This window comes from Chiloscyllium punctatum, chromosome 10, assembly GCF_047496795.1.
Source record: "Chiloscyllium punctatum isolate Juve2018m chromosome 10, sChiPun1.3, whole genome shotgun sequence".
NCBI lineage: Eukaryota > Metazoa > Chordata > Chondrichthyes > Orectolobiformes > Hemiscylliidae > Chiloscyllium > Chiloscyllium punctatum.
In genome coordinates, this window is record NC_092748.1 from 90,135,728 (window position 1) to 90,155,406 (window position 19,679).

At 41.1% G+C, this 19,679-nt stretch overlaps 1 protein-coding gene across 2 annotated transcripts in view; it reads left to right on the plus strand.

Moving 5' to 3' along the window:
* arhgap15 (Rho GTPase activating protein 15) overlaps positions 1-19,679 on the plus strand; it is a 753,427-nt gene that overhangs the window by 66,158 nt on the left and 667,590 nt on the right. For both annotated transcript variants that reach the window (XM_072579728.1, XM_072579729.1), the window contains exon 3: positions 14,555-14,737. In XM_072579728.1, coding sequence (XP_072435829.1) covers positions 14,555-14,737 — 183 coding nt within the window. The remainder of the gene's footprint in view (positions 1-14,554; positions 14,738-19,679) is intronic.

A 19,679-nucleotide genomic window follows, 5' to 3' on the forward strand; every position in this document is an offset into this window, starting at 1 on the left:
GAGGGAAAATGAGGAAGCTGGAGAAATCTGCATTCATCCCTTGTGGTTGGAGGGTTCCTAGGCGGAAGATGAGGCGCTCTTCCTCCAGGTATCGTGTTGCCATGGTCTGGCGATGGAAGAGGCCAAGGACATGCACCACCCCCCACCTTTTCCTCTGCTACATCGATGACTGTATTGGCACTACCTCGTGCTCCCACGAGGAGGTTGAACAGTTCATCCACTTTACCAACACCTTCCACTCCGACCTCAAATTTACCTGGATCATCTCAGACTCCTTCCTCCCCTTCCTTGACCTCTCCATTTCTATCTCGGGTGACCGACTCAACACGGACCTTTACTATAAACCGACCGACTCCCACAGCTACCTAGATTACACCTCCTTCCACCCTTCCCCCTGTAAAAACGCCATCCCATATTCCCAATTCCTTCACATCCGCCGCATCTGCTCCCAGGAGGACCAATTCCAATACCGAACAACCCAGATGGCCTCCTTCTTCAAAGATCGCAATTTCCCCTCAAACGTGGTTGACGATATTCTCCACCACATCTCCTCCACTTCCCGCTCGTCCGCGCTTGAACCCCGCCCCTCCAATCACCATCAGGACAGAACCCCCCTGGTCCTCACCTACCATCCCACCAACCTCCATATACATCGTATCATCCGTCGTCATTTCCGCCACCTCCAAACAGACCCCACCACCAAGGATATATTTCTCTCCCCTCCCCTATCAGCTTTCCGGAAAGACCACTCCCTCCGCGACTCCCTCGTCAAGTCCACACCCCCCACCAACCCAACCTCCAATCCCGGCACCTTTCCCTGCAACCACAAGAAATGCAAAACCTGTGCCCACACCTCCCCCGTCACTTCCCTCCAAGGCCCCAAGGGATCCTTCCATATCCATCACAAATTCACCTGCACCTCCACACACATCATTTACTGCATCCGCTGCACCCGTTGTGGCTTCCTCTACGTTGGGGAGACAGGCCAACTTCTTGCGGAACGTTTCAGAGAACACCTCTGGGACACCCGCACCAACCAACCCAACCGCCCCGTGGCTGAACACTTTAACTCCCCCTCCCACACCGCTAAGGACATGCTGGTCCTTGGCCTCCTCCATCGCCAGACCATGGCAACACGATGCCTGGAGGAAGAGCACATCATCTTCCACCTAGGAACCCTCCAACCACAAGGGATGAATGCAGATTTCTCCAGCTTCCTCATTTCCCCTCCCCCCACCTGATCTCAGTCCCAGCCCTCAGACTCAGCACCGCCTTCTTGACCTGCAATCTTCTTCCCGACCTCTCCGCCCCGATCTCCCTCCCCGGCCTATCACCCTCATCTTAACCTCCTTCCACCTATTGCATTCACAATGCCCCTCCCCCAAGTCCCTCCTCCCTACCTTTTATCTTAGCCTGCTTGGCACACCTTCCTCATTCCTGAAGAAGGGCTTATGCCCGAAAAGTCGATTTTCCTGCTCCTTGGATGCTGCCTGACCTGCTGTGCTTTTCCAGCAACACACTTTTCAGCTTTTTTCACCTATTGTCTTGATGAAACAAGGGTTCAAATTATTGAAATTATGGGGCCTCATTCTCACACTCAAACAGCATTGAGAACATGCTCAATGCCTTGCTGCTATTAGCATTGTAGAGATGTCCCTGCCTGTGACTGGGATTGGGCACTGGCTTCATCGAAGATGATAATACTGGACTAACTAACAGTTTTAGTATTGAAATCTTAAAGGATGACGGAAAATGAAATAAATACAGGCAGTGCTGCAGAGACTCAGCAGGTCTAGCTACTTCTGTGGAAAGAGAAAAACAGTTGACATTTTGAGTCTGATATGACGTCTTCAAAACTGGAGCATTCTTTCAGTTTGAATATCAGGGTTAGTGCAGAAGTGCCCTAATGAGATGAGTATTCAGCAGTTTGCAAAGCTAGGCACTAATGGCTTTTGTATCAGAAGCTCCAATTCCTTTAGGGGTGAACTTGGACTTAGGAGTCAGTTTGAAAGGATGATAAAAAATTTACAGCTTCCTGGTTCTTAAATGGCAAAGATGGAACAGCCTTAAGTTGCAGCTGTTGTCTTTATGGTGTTTTTTTTTTGCAAACCACAAGTTGAATAAAAAGGACAGCTGAAACCACAGTTATCTCACCATTTGGCCGTTCCCTTCCAAATATGGTGTTGGTCTTTCTTCATTAGCCACATCCTGGTGTATCACTTTCAGCCATTCTACCCATAATCCCCAAACCCAGGTGGATTAAGACCATTACCTATTCATGATATTGAAAAAATGATCAAGCCTGGAATGCAGATTAGGATGGTTTCACGACAATTCTTAAACTGAAATAAGTCTCATTATTGTTCTCACACAGTGTGATTTCCACAAATGTGTTCTGGCTGGCATGGTCCAATCAAGGGGGCTGTCCCCCACCCAGGACAATTTCAGTTGGGAGTATTTTGGAGGCTTAAGATTGTCTGTGTTAATGTTGCAAAGTTCTCCAGATCCAGACAGATGGTATGGGGAGAAAGCAGGAGCAGGATACTGAATTGGATGATCAGCCTTGATCATATTAAAAGGAAGAGCAAACTTGAAGGGCCAAAGAGACCTACTCCTGCTACTATATTCTATATTTCCTTGGGCAGCCATCTTAGTCATCCAATAAGTTTCCATTCAATAAAAAAGGACAAGTCCAGAAGCTTCCACAGGAGCACAGGCAGTGTTTGAAGTTATAAATATAACATGCTTTCCCTGCGCTTGAAATCCACACTAATGTTGTTGTGAAGCTGACAACTATTGGTAATTTCTTCAGATTTGTTGATACATCTTTTTTGAGAGAATCTCAACTATCTCAGAGGTTGAAGACAAAATAAGAAGCTATTTCTTCTGTGTATGTATTTTTAAAATTTGCTCATTTGAGATTTGTCAGTGTTCATAAATGCTTTTCATTTACAGTTTAGTAAGTGCAGGGATCTATCTAAAATGCATCAAGCAAACTGTCTAATGCCAAAGCTTCTCGCATTTAAATGCTGGTCAGAGCAAGTATCAGACATGGTGTCCCTACAGCAATGAACAAATTCCTTCCACTTACAATAATCATCTCTTTAAAAAATATGTGGTGTTTCATGATTAATTACTTTAAGAGCTCTGATTCAGCACATTATGGAAAGAATGCCGCTAAAATAATTGAATTGCATTTTACTTAGTACAGCTCAGGGAACAGAAAGAAAGGAGGTCAAATTATAAAACGGGATGGAGATCAGTAATTTAATCTAGATTGTTTTCTGTAGCCTGAATAAATCTGAATTAGTTTAGATTGTGTTATGGAAATCCACATGTCACTTTATGATTATGTTGTAGTTGCTATCTGTTTTGTCAATTAGCTAGTCCTCACTTGAGGTTTTGTATTTACATAAACAAATTACATTGAGCCTGCAACACTGAATCAAGATATTCAATCCAATGCTGCTCTTTATGTTCCACATAAGCCTTTGTCTACACTTTTTACATCGAATCATACTGCTTAACACTCAGTTCCTTTGTTCTTAATGCTCACAGGTTTTAACTCAATTTAAGCTATGGCTTGAAATCTTATGATGGCAACAGGGTGGGGTGCTAATTTGGCTGAGGAGCCATTGCGAGACACATATTATCTCCTTTGGAGAAGGTCCAATTTTAATATAAGCCAACCAGGAATTTGAGAACCTGATGGCTAGCCTTGCCCTGGCAACAGGAGGTGGAGGCCCCAGCTATCAAAAGGTGTTGCCAATCAAAAGTCAGTAGCTCTTCTGTTCAGCAATGTCATCAAGGAGGCAGTGTCTTCTCCAAAATGTCATCAACTAAAGGGCTAGGAGTAAGGGGTGACACTGATCATTGTTGTCATGGTTTCCCAGTGTGGCTGCAAGAGGTAGAAGGGAGTATATGGGGTATTGGTAGCAAAAGCAAAGAGTGGCTCTCTGACAGCTCTCTGCCCTCACCCCCACAACACCCCCCTCCCCTACCCCCCACTTACTAATACCATAGCCCTCAATTAAACACTGAGTGCCTTTGAAGGAGGAACACAACCTACCCCCAACCCAAGCCACCCTCCCACAACCCCACACCCCCCAACCCTCACCAGTCCCCCCACCCACCCCACTTTCCTCCCAGGAGTAGCTTGCCTTGCTTTTACTGGGGCTGTCTGCAAGGTGACTGGGCCACACTACTGGGCTAACGGTAGTGACAACAGGCTGAAACGTGTAGGTATCAAAGGTCTTAATGGGTGGTATGATGGTCCTTTTCAGTGTGAAGGGAGTTGATGATGCAAAATAATTTGGCCTGATTCAATGCTTTCCCTACCTCCAAACATGCTATTACTGGGGCAGAATATTGTACTTTGTGGTAGTCTTTTTGGAAGATAATTCTCCATTCTCACTACTCCTTGAGTATAGAAATTTCTTCCGAATTCACAGTTGCATTTATTGATGGCTACCTTATACTGTAGAGTGAGCAATTTTGACATATGCTGTCACATTCCACCAACTCAGTTTTTTTGTGAGTATTGCTACCAGCAGAGATCAGGAAACTGTGTGAAGATTCACTTGTCACTGTTGCTGTGTCAGACATTTCTAATTAAGAATTACATTGTGTTTCTATTGAGAAGTCTGACACAAAGACAGAAGCAATATATTGTAGTTGCTAGAACTGAAATAATAATGGAAATGCCAGAAAAACTCAGTGGGTCAGTCCGGAGACATAAACCAAATTAATATCATACTTCACAGATCAATAGTCTTTCCTCAGACTGGAAAAAGTTAGAACTGCTGATCTGTTAAGAAAGTGAAATAGTAAAGTCACCATAGTCTTTCTCTCCCATTACAGAGAGAGTGAGATGCCTGGTGGTGGTTTGACCTGAGGGGCACCATGCCTCAGGCAAGTGATGAGGTTGAAAAGTGTAACTTTCATGGTAATCTCAACTAGTGCAGGAATTGAACCTATGTTGTTACCATTACTTTGGCCTTATAAATCAGCTGTCCAGCCAACTGAGCTAAACACCCCCTGTTTAATAAAGCACCGAAGTAGGGGAAGGGAGATAGGGAAAGGGGGTGATAAGGTGATATGCAGGAAGGATTCAATGACAATGCGATATTTCTACACTGCATTAGGAGGTAATGATGAAATAAAAATGGGTAATCAGAATCATCACCAAATGCTGTCATCCTTAAAAACGGAGATCAGAAGTTATGTTCAGAAATTCAGAGAATCACATAATTATTATGGTACAGGAAGGCATTCAGTCCATTGTGCCTACATTATGTGTGCCAATCTCCTGCTTTTCCCCCAGATCCTTGGAAATTATTTTTCTCCCAATAACCTTCAATGCCCTCTCAAATTTCACAATTGAACCAGCCTCTAGCACATTTCCAGGAAAGCATTGCATACCCTAGTGACTCACGGTATGTAAAAGTTTCGCTTTTACTTCTTTTACACATCATTTTATATCGATCCCTTTTTGTTCTTGTCCCTTCTACAAGGAGGAACAGCTTCTTCCCATCTGCTCTATCCAGCCCATTCATGTTGAAAACCTCCTTCAATACTCCCCTCCTCCTTCTTTTCACATGACTGAAGTTTCTCATTCCTGGAACCATTGGAAACTGCTGTCTCACTCTCTCCAATGCAGTCACACCATTCCTATAATGTGGTAACTACTATTTTAGACAATCCTCTAACTGACATCTGACAGATGGCTCATACAAGTTCATCATCACCTCCTTGCTCTTGTATTCTTAGTCCCTATCAATAAAGCTGAGGACATTGTAAACTTTATTAACTACTCTCCCCAGCTGTTCTGCCATCTTCGATGATCTGCACACATGTGCATTCAGGTCCCTCTGCTCTGCACCCCTATAGAATTTACCTCTATTTTGTATTGTCTTTCAATGTTCCTCTATTAAAGTTCATGAACTCACCCTTCTCTGCATTAGCATTCATCTTCCATCTATCCACCCACCACAATGTTCTGTCAATGACCTTTTTCTTTATTGAAAGAATGTGGAAGGCTGTCAAGTATCAAGTTGAAACATGAGGTGCCATTTTCTTGATTATGTTGGATAAGTGTCGGCAACAAAGAGCAGGGAGCCTCAGAGACAGAAAGAGGTGGAGGATTAAAATGACGAGGTGGAAGCTCAGGGAATGCTTGCAAGCTGAATAGAGACAACCACTCAATCTGTATTTGGTCTCTCCAATGTAGCAGGCACTGCATCACAAACAGCAAACTGAATTTGCTAAATTGGAAGAAGTATAGATAAGTCTGGAAGAAGTATTTGTCATCCTAGGTAGTGGGACAGGAGGAAGTAAATTGACACATATTACCTCTCCAGCTGTAGTGTGGCAATACGCTGTGGGAATTGGAGGAGCTATCAAGAGGGATTGAACAGTCAGTCAGCTGTCAAGGAGAGAACGCTTGAAAGGAAGGAAAAGGTGTGTTTGATGGTGGCAATATGTTGGAAGAGGCAGAAATGGATGGAGGATGGTTTGTTTAATGTAGGTTGAATGTGAAAAATAAGGAGGACCATATTGTGGTTCTGAGTGGTATGGAATGGATTGTGAGGAGAACTGCAGGAAATGGAACAGAAATGGTCACAAGGAGATGTGGAATGCTTGGTTGAAGAAACTGGTCAAATGGTTTGGTGTGCAAGTTGGCATGGTCAGAAGAGATATGATTCAGCCACAGAAACAATGAGAATGTGTTACAGGAAGTGAAGTTTTAGGACGTACAGCAGGGGTATCTGTGATTATCAAGGGACATTAGGCAATAGCCGATCTCCAGAAATTCAGACAGACAAGTGAAGGGAAGGAAGGAAAGACTCAGAAAAGGATCATGTGAACTTGAGGAAAGTTGAACTTGGAAAATGCGAATAAAATTGATGAAATTTTCCACTTATGGGTGACAGCACTGATAACGTCATAAATGCACCAGAAAAAGCCATAAAGTGGGGAACCTGAGTGGCAATCAAATAAGAAATATTTCACTGTGTCAGGCAACTCAATACGGTTCCCATAGTAGCACTTCTTATTTGGAAGAAGTGAATGATGTCAAAGGAGACATTGGTCAATGTGAGAACATGCTCTTACAGCCAGATGAGGGTATGATTATTTTGATTTACTAATAGTTAATATTCAATATGGGCATTTTTAAGCCTACTAGCATAACAGAATTTGTGTTGATTAAAGGTTACATGAATTGTTTCTACTGTTTATGAATTCATTTAACTACTGTTCAAGATTTTTATTAAAAGCATTAATTAAAAATGCTGTGAATGCAAGTTTTGAGTTTTAAGTGAGGAAAATACTCTCTTTTTGTAGCCTACCACTCCCTCTTCTGGCTATTCAGTCAAACCTTTAGGTTGCAGTTGTGGTCGTACAGAGCCACCTCCTGGTTATGATTAGTATGGCAAGCAGAAGAGATATTTTGTGATTGAAATCGACTTGCATTGTTTTTTTGAAATAAAACCAGCACAGTACTGATAAACACATCTTCAAGTTGTTTAGGAAACAGACCACAATTAAAATTGTTCAGCCCAGTTTTTATACATCATGGACAGTTCCCTAAAGACATCAGGCTGCTTGAACATACTAATTAGGGCTTAATACTTGTTTAAGATTCCTCAGGCAAACTTTCAGTTGAGTTGAAAAAATTGGGCCAGCAATAAAAGAGAATTCAAAGATAGATATATTTTCACCAAACATTCCTGTTCAGTCAAGTGGAGTAAAAATATTCCAATAACTCCCTACTCAAAATAATGTGCCTTATGGCTTAGTTCCTGGCTATGTATTTTACACCAACTTCAATGTGTGATCTACTTCTGGAGGTACAACCATTCCAGTAAAATGATTTTAGATCCAAAAGCCCATTCAGATAAACATGCCTGCATTTTGAAGCCTGAAAATAAGTCGAATTTCTACATCAGCATTTTCACCTGCTGGTGATGCAGAGAAAAAAAAAAGTGAATGAAGGAATATCTGTTTCTTGTCAACTGGTAAAGTTTTCCCAAAGACTCTTTAATTAGGAAAAGGACTTTTTCCAAACCAGTTAGAAGGCTGGAATGAGAGTAACCCATCACAATTCACTCCAATAAAACTTTTGCAACTCTTCGTTTAAACAGTCTTTTTTTTTCCAAAACAATGTACTTCATTCATAAAATTTGGTTCCTAAAACATTGCAAAATATTTGACTTGAATATTACAGAATTTGCAAGAAAATTCTCTTTGTCCCAATACAGCATGTACCATTTGTAGATGATTACCGTATAATTACAGTATACAATTGTAATAGTCTTTATATTTAAAAAATACCTTTTATTTCAGGTATGTAGAATGAGCTAAGACATTTCAATTCAGAAATTACAAAATGTTCAGTAGATTTACAATTTCCCTCTATACACCAATCTGAGGTGGCTCAATACATTCCCAACATTTGAGTCAAAGCGTGCAGTTATTCATAAGGTACACAGCATGAGTGATAGTACTGTTTCCAGCTTTTCCACTGCTGAAAGTTTCTAGGCAGTGAACTTACCCCATTATACCTCTGCTGCAGCTGCCTCAATCTTTAATACATGCCTCAGAACATGGAATATATCAGTCTGCGCCATTCATTTGAAGACAATTCCTGGCACTTGAATATCAGCAGATTTTGGATAAGCAAAAGCACATTTTCCTATCTTGATGGTTCTCTGGCCACAGCTGATGTTTGTCTCTCTGTGCATCCCAGTGGAGCACTGCAGCATGGAGCTGCGTGGCATGAACCTCAACTAAAAGTCACTGCTTATCCCTCCTGACCTTCTTTATGAAGGGGCAATCCACATCAAGGTTGACAGCAATCTCTTCCCCACCACAGCTACCTTGAGGGAATAACATGGAGGAATTCAGATACCAGGCTGATAATATCATCCATGCATACACAGACACATTCTATAAATGGAGGTCATATCATAGCTATTTAATATCACCGGGTCATCTGTAGATTCACAGGCTCAAGCATTCATTTTTGCTGTCCATCTCTCACAAATTTATATTATTTCCAGAAAAGAAGTCCAGAACTTCATTGGTCAGGTTGTATACTCACACTAGACCAAAAGTATGGCTTTATTCACAGTTGATGAAGCACTCAAAATTTGGGAATGTTTTAAAGGCAAATAAAACATGGAGAACATTAAATACTTATAAAAGTTGTCAGGACAGAAACTTGTTTATTCTTGACCATCTAGATTTCTGCAAAATAATAAGGCTCATGATTAAATTGTAGTTTTTGTTGATATGTCATGGCTAATACAGTAATCATCTATTAAGTTGTACATAAGGAAGTCATGGCATATCTCTTTACCCCAAATTGCTGAATGATTTGAGAAATAATAACGGTACTTGCCATTAATTTGCTTTTTATTTTGTTTATGTACAAGGCTATGTTCATTTCTCAGGGGCTTTGTGACATGATCAATCGAGATACATAATTAGCAGAGATGTTTATGGCAATTTCCACTTTTCCATCTTAATTTCTTTGACATTGGAGGAAAGACGATTCTTGCTGGATGTTTTCATAAATGCTACAACCTTGTTTTTGAGAACGTAACTACAGTCGGTTCTGATATAATGTAATAGTTTCATTCTCGTGTAATCTTGCGTTATAAGAAAATCGTGCAGTGACTACATCAGTTAAACTAATGTGGCTGGAATTGTGTTATAGCCAAAACAGGTAAGGAAAGTTCACATTCTATAAATAACGGATGAAATTCTTCTTTCACATTAAAGCCAATTTGCATTGAAGAAACATGATTATAACAGAACCAACTGTATATACTGACTGAATATATTTGTATAAATATACATAGCTTGACCCTTTCCCCTCCAAATATAGATTCCCATAAAACCTATATAGAATGATCACTGGTTATTAGGCTCACTAAACTGACTCAATGATTGTGGAGATCAAATATGATGCTAACTCACTAGCAATAGGCAGGTGGAATTTACAGTTCTGCTAGTTATTAATTCAGCCACTAGCAAAATGTTTTGAGCAAAAATCCTTTGTCTCACAAAGTCTTTATTGTCATCCAGGTTGTTAGTCTTTAATTCTGATCAGTTTTGTTGGTGGTAAAAAGAACATTTTGTTTTAGTGACACTTAAAGCCAGTAGCGAAATACACTGCTCCTGAAAATTATTAAATTTGAGTCCTGTCAAAATACATAGGTATTTGCAATTGTTACTAGCACAAAGATTCAACTTTTGACCTCTTATTGGAACTACAGTATGCAATCTGTGGTTTGAAATGCATTGATTTTATTCTTTGCTGCATTTGTACTAACCAACTATTTGCATGTCAATAACTACACTTCTGTGCAATAATCAAGTTGATTCACTGAAAACAAAAATGATATTAATTAGCTTTTTGGTGTCGGATAGGATGTCCATTATTTATTCTCATTGTGTGGAGTTTGCATGTTCTCCCCGTGTCTGCGTGGGTTTCCTCCAGGTGCTCCAGTTTCCTCCCACAATCCAAAAATGTGCAGGTTAGGTGAATTGGCCATGCTAAAATTCCTTGTAGTGTTAGGTGTAGGGGAATGGGTCTGGGTGAGTTGCGCTTTCGGCGGGTTGGTGTGGACTTGTTGGGCCGAAGGGCCTGTTTTCACACTGTAAGTAAGTAATCTAATCTAAAGATGTTGCTATCAGCTGATTTTCTTGATGAAAAAATACGATGATGTTTTGGCAGGATGTGCTGCAGCAGGTTTTTACAGCAGCAGATATTACAGCAGCATTAATGTAAATTTTCTCAATGCAGCTTTTATATTATTATCTTCATTTGAATTAAAGATGAGGTAAAATGTTACATTTGTTGACTTGATGGATCCTGTTTGTGCTCATGATGTCAAGCTGCTGTCCTTTCAGACTTGATGATGCGGTATAGAAATGTCAAGCAATTTAGTTTTAAATATCTCTGAGAGTCATACTCTCATTTTGAATGAATGCAAAGTAGTTTCTGTTTCTTAATGGTGCGAACTGTAATTTGACTGAAATTGCCCAAATGTGACATTATATAATTGCCATGCAATAGAAATGAAAGCAAAACAGGATTTAAAATGGTAACATCTAATCTTCATTCTTAATTTCTAGATTAGATTAGATTACTTTTCAGTGTGGAAACAGGCCCTTCGGCCCAACAAGTCCACACCGACCTGCCTAAGCACAACCCACCCATACCCCTACATTAACCCCTTACCTAACACTACGGACAATTTAGCATGGCCAATTCACCCGACCTGCACATCTTTGGACTGTGGGAGGAAACCGGAGCACCCGGAGGAAACCCACACAGACACGGGGAGAATGTGCAAACTCCACACAGTCAGTCGCCTGAGGCAGAAATTGAACCCGGGTCTCTGGCGCTGTGAGGCAGCAGTGCTAACCACTGTGCCACCATGCCGCCCACCAACTCTTGTTATTTTCAAAATGTAACCATCATGCATTCCCGGAGCCCTGCCTTTTTTAGCCAGGAAGTGGTGTGGAGTCAGACTATAACATAACTTTACACAGCATCCTTTAAATCAAAATCAGAAATAAGCTTTGCCAAAATGTTATTAATACTGTCAATGCAAACTATAAATATTGACAGATAGCAATAGATTCTTGCGAGCTAATACCAAGAGTAATGAAACAGAGGTGGGTAAATGGTACTGAGTTACAAACCAATCATGACATAACAGAATAATGGAGCACATGCGATGGTCCACCATAATTCCTAATTTAACATCGTTATTGCGTTGCTGAAAAGTGTGACTTTATGTAAAACAAAGTTAAGCTAACGAGACTTGCACACTATAACTAATACAAAAGTTGTCATTTGAATCTGCCGGACTTGTCTCATCAGAAAGCCAATTAAAACATTATGCCACATAAGTTGAAATAGTACACTGTAGTTCCTAAATTACATCTTATATTTCTGCATTGGCCACTGAAGTAACTTTCCAAATAACATAAGTTTAAGATATAAAAGAATTATGCTGTCCTCCCACCTGTCTCTCCCTCCCGTCTCCTTTCCTTGCCTCATGCTCCTCTGCCTTCTCAATCGTAACCTCTCGCACTTTCCACCCACTGCCCTAACCTTTCTATTTACCGACCTTCTCGCTTGCTGGTTCTCCCAGTCTCTGACCCTTACACTCAAAGCTTCTCTCACGATCCCTGTCATTTGCCGACCCTCCCATTCACTGCCTCTCAATGCATTTCAATCTCTGACCATTAGACACAGCACCTCCTTTTTGCTGCTTCCCTTTCCTTTCCACTTGCCACTTGTTTCCGAAGTACACGCGTGAGCAAGGACTTAGCAGAGAAGCAGTGAGGGGGAGGAAGTGAAGGAGTAAGAGTAATTGTGAACAGAGTGTCAGGGAAGAAAGAAGCTACCAGGAGAAGCGGCAAGTGAGGGGAATGACTAGCAAGTGGGAAAGTCATCGAGGAAAATGATGACTTGGAGCATTGGTGAACAGGGGAGAGAAAATTAATGGATGGGGCTCAGTGAATGTGAAAGGTTAAGTGGGGACCACAGAAAAAAAATTGCTCATGCGATAGATTTCACAAAACTGTGCTGCAGAATTTGAAGGTAAATCATTGTTGCTTTAAGTTTAATCAAACAGCTCTCCCTTATCCAAAGTTGTTTCAGTTGCTACATTGCCCCTGGCATTAAAGAATGAAAAAGCTCAAATCCCTGCACCAGTGTGCATACATGTCCTATTATGTCAGTGATGTTAAAGCAGAAGAAGGCTAAATTAGAAAACTTATGTTGGGGCTTACTGCACTGCCATTATTTTGTTCGTCTGGTATAAGTTGCATATATATGCCAAATATCTACAGCACAATATATGGGTGTGGATTGAGAATCAGTAAATCAGGATTAGAAATAGCAGGAAAATCTTTGAGATGGTAAGCTGTTACTAGCGCAGTAAATTGGGAGAACCACTTATCTGTAAATTAATATCAGCCAAATTTTCAAAACTTTAGTTTTATGGCTAACAGATGAAAAGCAAATAAATTATTTAGTTATTAGTTATAATAGGAGCAAAGAATTGCAGCTGCTGAAAACCTGAAATTAAAACAAAAAGTGCAGGGAAAACTCAGCAGCTACTGGCAGCATCTGTGTCAAGGGAAAGAGAGTAAATGGTTTGAGTCTAAATAACATTTTCTATCTTTGTGTCATCTGCCCTCAGTTACTTCACTAATGTATAAAGTCAACAGTTGTGGTCCCAACATTTGGTTTGATTTGGAACTGAACTTGAGAGAATATGGAGGTTTCAGTTTAGTGTCTGGTCACTACTGGGTAAAGAAGACTAACATTATAGTTGAAACATTAACTTTTTTTTAATCCACAGATGCTGCCGGGCATGCTGAGTTTTCCCGGCACTTTCAGGTTTTACCTAATCATTGGGGGGTTTGTGTTACTGCCTTTTCAGAAATTCCTACACTCAGCATTTGCTGGTGATGCAATCACTCCAGGTTCAGGGAAAGGTTCTGATTGCTTTTGATCTGAAGCATTCAAATGTTCCCCCTTCTAATATTCAGCACATTAGAGTCATAGAGATGTACAGCATGGAAACAGATCCTTCGGTCCAACTCATTCACATTGACCAGATGTACAAAATTAATCCAGCCCTATTTGCCATCATTTAGCCCATATTTCTCTCAACTCTTCCTATTCATATACTCATTCAGATGCCTTTTAAATGTTGTAGTTGTATAACCTCTATCACCTCCTCTGGTAGCTCATTGCATACACACACCACAATCTGCAGGAAAGAGGTACCTCTAGGTCCCTCTTAAATCTTTGCCCTCTCACCGTAAACCTATGCCCTCTGGTTTTGGAATCTCCTGCCCTGGGGAATAAAAGATCTTGGCTAGTCACCCTATCCATACTCCTTATGATTTAATAAACCTATATAAGGTCACCTTTCAGCCTCTGACACTCCAGGGAAAATATGCTCAGCCTATTCAGCCTCTCCCTATAATTCAAACTCTCCAACCCCACCCTGCCGCCCACCCCCCAACCCCCCCCCCCCGACCCCCCCACACCCCACCTGCAACCTTGTAAATCTTTTCTGAATCCTTTCAAGTTTTTCTGTAGCAGAGAGATCAGAATTGAATGCAATATTCCAAAAGTGGCCCAACTGATGTCCCGTACAGCTGCAATATGACGTCCCAATGCCTATTCTTAAGGCACTGACTAACAAAGGCAAACATACCAAATGCTTTCTTCACAACCTGACTACCTGCAACTCCACTTTCAAGACACTATGAAACTGGACCCAAGGTCACTTCATTCAATACACCCCAGTTAACAAACTCATTATAATGATTAAATTCTGACACAGTGATCATACTGAATGAAGGTAAAAGGAAATTATTAATAGACAGTAAATAAGGTTGCAAAGTATGATTGGCAGTAAGCATACTGAGGCAATATAGATATTCAGATAATTAACATTTTGTGTGAATTAATTTCAGCTTCTAAGCATGAATTCCTTATTTCTTTCCAAAGGTTGGACCAACACCACAACCAAAACCAAATGCCCAGCCAACATCCACCACCGAGCATATTTCCTCATCCCAAGCTAGTCCTTCCGCAGTACAGCGGAGAGTGAAAAGTGCAGCCGCTAACTGTGATCGTCTCAGCCAGACAAAGTCAATGGTTCTCACTGACTCCAGCCCACTCAAATTACCGGTGAGTAGACAATACCACATTTTGACCTGCAGTAAGCAGGTGAAAAGCTGGCAAGCAATTTCGGGTTTTCATTTTGTTGAGTGGTGGGTGAACTATATTTCAATATGTTTTCTGAATTTTATCCAAATAAATGGCATTCACAAATAAGAATCAGAACGATGATGTTGTTTGGCAATATCGAATGACCTGTAGATATGATAGCAACAGATATTGCTGCTTTCATGATTTTTCACATTCTGACTGAAATGTGGGACTTATCAAGTAAGCTGTGTTGGGTTTTCACGAGCTTTTTTAAGTCATGCTTGTCACATACATTATTATGATGAATTGATTGTTTTTAGAGATGCAGAGCTCCACAGGGTTAAATCTGGCTCCTGCTGTTGTATTCAACTATACACTGATCACATTGATCACATTCATCCAGGAATTGCTGTTTATAATTGGTTTCTGCACTGTGTCCATGCATACCTGCCGAAAAAGACTAACAAAATAGAACAGTTTCAAAAAAATATGACATGGCTAATGAATCAACCTGAATGTACATCTTAGGATATTTGTAGATCTGGTTCAGTGGATGTATAAATCCAGAATTTGCGTCTGGTCACTAACAATTTTAACTGAAGCATAGAGATGAAGTGGTCTGGTAGATAAAAGAGCTACTCTAAGTGAGTTGACACCTTAACCATGACAATAGGATTGTCAATCATATTGCTATTCAGCTTTTTGAATTTTTGTCATGGATGGTTAAATCTCCACGATATGGGTGGTATCCTGATTTTTAGTGTTTCCTGTACTTTATCCCCTCTGCTGCTTAATACAAATATACAAGGTGCTGGTGAGACCACATCTGGAGTACTGTGAGCAGTTTTAGTTCCCTTATCTGAGGAAAGATATCATTCCATTGGAGGCAGTTCAGAGAAGGTTCACTAGAATGATCCGTGATATGAAGGGACTTGATTTATGAGCAAAGGCTGGGGCTCTATTCATTGAACTTGAGAAGAATGAGAGATACTGGCATTGAAACATATAGGAATCTGAATGAGCTTGACAGAGTAAATGCTGAGAGGATGTTTCACCTCATGGAGACATCTAGGACCAGAGGGCATAATCTCAGAATAAAGGGTTCCCAATTTAAGACTGAGAGAAGGAGGTTCTGGTTCTCTCAGAGGGTTCTGAATCTTTGGAGCTCCTTGCCACAAACAGCTGAGGGGGCAAAGTCCTTGTAGAAATTTAAGACTGAGATAGATTTTTGACCAGTGGGGGAATCAAAGATTATGGGGAAAAGGTAGGAAAGTGGATGTGAGGAGTGTTGGGTCATCCATGCTTCTATTGATTAGCAGAATAGAATTCCTGGTCCTATTTCTATTTCGTATGGTCTTATTCTGATCTGATGGGCCAAGTAGTTGAACATCCAGACCAAAGATAGAGAATGTGTTATATCTAAAATTGCCAAAACTGAAAGGCTGCAATGGCCAATATTCAATCAAATTTATTGCAGAGGAAACATTTTTAAATACACAAAAGTGGAGGCTTGTGGAAGTGGTGAACACAGGAATTACTAAGAACAGTATGAAGTCTGAAGAATAATTTTCTGAGGTGGTTTGGGACTTATTCCCAAGAAGGTTTTAGACTTAAAACATTATTTTGTGCACTTTCCAGAATGTTGGAACCTGGCATAACTGAATTTCAAGTCAAAAATGGTTCCTTGTGGAATTGTCACAAATACTTTAATGGTTATGCTTTTGTGTCAGTCATTCATTAAACTTGAACTTAGACTTCAATAAGGATTTGTACTGGCGTTTGCTGTTACCTAACTATTGAAAATGCCCAATGACCTCCAGAGAGAATCTGGTACCTTCAGACAGGACAAGAAAGTATATCTCCTGAAGTAATGTTAATAAACAACACTAAGTCTGAATTCGAAATGTTCAGTAAAGTCAATGTCAGTTGTTAAAGAGAGACATTAAAGAGTGAAATTAAAACAAAAAAATTGAAAAAAGAAGAAATGAAATTACATAATGAAAAGTTATTAGTTGTTATTTTAAATTGCCAACAACCATTAAGCAATAAAGGATTAACACTACACTTTTGTTAAAGTTACTTCTTAATGCAAGGGGGTCTGCTTAGCGATAACTAAAATTTACCAGGCATTTGGGGCACGTAGTTACCACATATTAATATCCTGGGGTTGACCATTGACCAGAAACTAAAATGGACCAACCCAATAAAAACTGTTGAAACAAGAGCATGGCAAATCCTGTTGCAAGTAGTGTAATTGCTGATTCCCTAAAGTCTTAACAACATCTACAAGGCCTAGGTGAAGAATATGGTGTTCTGCACTCACTTGAATATGTATAGCTCAAGCTTGACACCATCCAAACTAAAGCGCCCCACTTGATTGGCACCCATCCACTTTTTAAACATTCACTCTCTCCACTATTGATGCACTGTGGCAGCATTATGTATCACTATGCTGTAGCAACTTACCAAGGATTCTTCAACAACACATTCCACTTTTTTAGTATATGTGCTGCCGAAGTGAGCACAAAACAACATGTTCCAAACACACAATCTCTGCCACCCAGAAGGACTAATGCAATTTATGTATGAAACACTATCATGTGCAGGTTCCCCACCCTAGCCACACACAAACCTGACTTGAAACTATTGCACCATTCCTGGTCACTGGCTCAAAATCTTAGAATTCTCTTTCGACAGTAATGTAAGTGACAGAGCAGTGAGTGATTTTAGTGCACTATTCGTATAGTACTGGAAGTGATGGTTCAGTCCTAGCCAGTGACGTCAAAACTCCTGTGAACAAAAAAAACCTTCTCACTAAAATCCTTCATCTAGAACATAGAACATAGAACATAGAAGAATACAGCGCAGTACAGGCCCTTCGGCCCTCGATGTTGCGCCGATCAAAGCCCACCTAACCTACACTAACCCACTATCCTCCATATACCTATCCAATGCCCGCTTAAATACCCATAAAGAGTGAGAGTCCACTACTGCTACTGGCAGGGCATTCCATGAACTTAGGACTCGCTGAGTGAAGAACCTACCCCTAACATCAGTCCTATATCTACCCCCCCTTAATTTAAAGCTATGCCCCCTTGTAATAGCTGACTCCATACGTGGAAAAAGGTTCTCACTGTCAACCCTATCTAACCCCCTAATCATCTTGTACACCTCTATCAAGTCACCCCTAAACCTTCTTTTCTCCAATGAAAACAACCCCAAGTGCCTCAGCCTTTCCTCATAGGATCTTCCTACCATACCAGGCAACATCCTGGTAAACTTCCTCTGCACCCGTTCCAGTGCCTCCACATCCTTCCTATAGTATGGCGACCAAAACTGCACACAATATTCCAGATGCGGCCGCACCAGAGTCTTATACAACTGCAGCATGACCTCAGGACTCCGGAACTCAATTCCTCTACCAATAAAAGCCAGTACGCCGTATGCCTTCTTCACTGCACTATTTACCTGGGTGGCAACTTTCAGAGATCTGTGTACATGGACACCAAGATCCCTCTGCTCTTCCACACTACCAAGTATCCGACCATTAGCCCAGTAATCCATCTTTTTATTACTCTTACCAAAGTGAATCACCTCACACTTAGCTACATTGAACTCCATTTGCCACCTTTCTGCCCAGCTCTGCAGCTTCTCTATATCCCGCTGTAACCTGCCACATCCTTCCTCACTGTCTACAACTCCTCCGACTTTCGTATCATCCGCAAACTTACTCACCCAACCTTCTAACCCTTCCTCCAGGTCATTTATAAAAATGACAAACAGCAATGGTCCCAAAACAGATCCTTGCGGAACACCGCTAGTGACGGCACTCCAAGATGAACCTTTGCCATCAACTACTACCCTCTGTCTTCTTCCAGCCAACCAATTCCTAATCCAAACCTCCAACTCACCCTCAATGCCATATCTCTGTATTTTCTGTAGTAGCCTACCATGGGGGACCTTATCAAACGCCTTACTAAAATCCATATATACCACATCTACCGCTTTCCCCTCATCTACCTCCTTAGTCACCTTCTCAAAGAATTCAATAAGGTTTGTGATGCACGACCTGCCCTTCACAAAACCATGCTGACTATCCTTGATCACATCATTCTTATCCAGATGTGCATAAATCCTATCCCTTACAATTCTCTCTAAGACTTTGCCCACAACAGAAGTGAGACTCACTGGCCTATAGTTACTAGGGTTATCCCTACCCCCCTTTCATGAACAAGGGAACCACGTTTGCTAGCCTCCAGTCCTCTGGCACTACTCCTGTAGACAAAGAGGACACAAAAATCATGGCCAATGGCTCTGCAATCTCCTCCCTTGCTTCCCAGAGAATCCTAGGATAAATGCCATCAGGCCCAGGGGACTTATCTATTTTCACCCTTGCCAGAATTTCCAACACCTCTTCTCTACATATCTCAAAGCCATCCATTCTACTTATTCGTGCCTCAGTATTCATATCGACAACAATGTCCTGTTCCTGAGTGAATCCTGACGAAAAGTATTCATTCAGTGCCTCCCCAATCTCTTCAGCCTCCACACGCAACTTCCCATTACTATCCTTGATTGGACCTATTCCTACCCTAGTCATTCTTTTATTCCTAACATACCTATAGAAAGCCTTAGGGTTTTCCCTAATCCTACCAACTAAGGACCTTTCATGTCCCCTCCTTGCTGCTCTTAGCTCTCTCTTCAGGTCCTTCCGGGCTACCTTATAACTCTCAATCGCTCCTATTGAACCTTCACGCCTCATCTTTACAAAGGCCGCCCTCTTCCATTTAACAAGGGATTCCAACTCCTTATTAAACCACGGCTCCCTCACACGACCCTTTCCTCCCTGCCTGATAGGTACGTACTTATCAAGGACACTCAATAGTTGCTCCTTGAACAAGTTCCACATATCAATTACGCT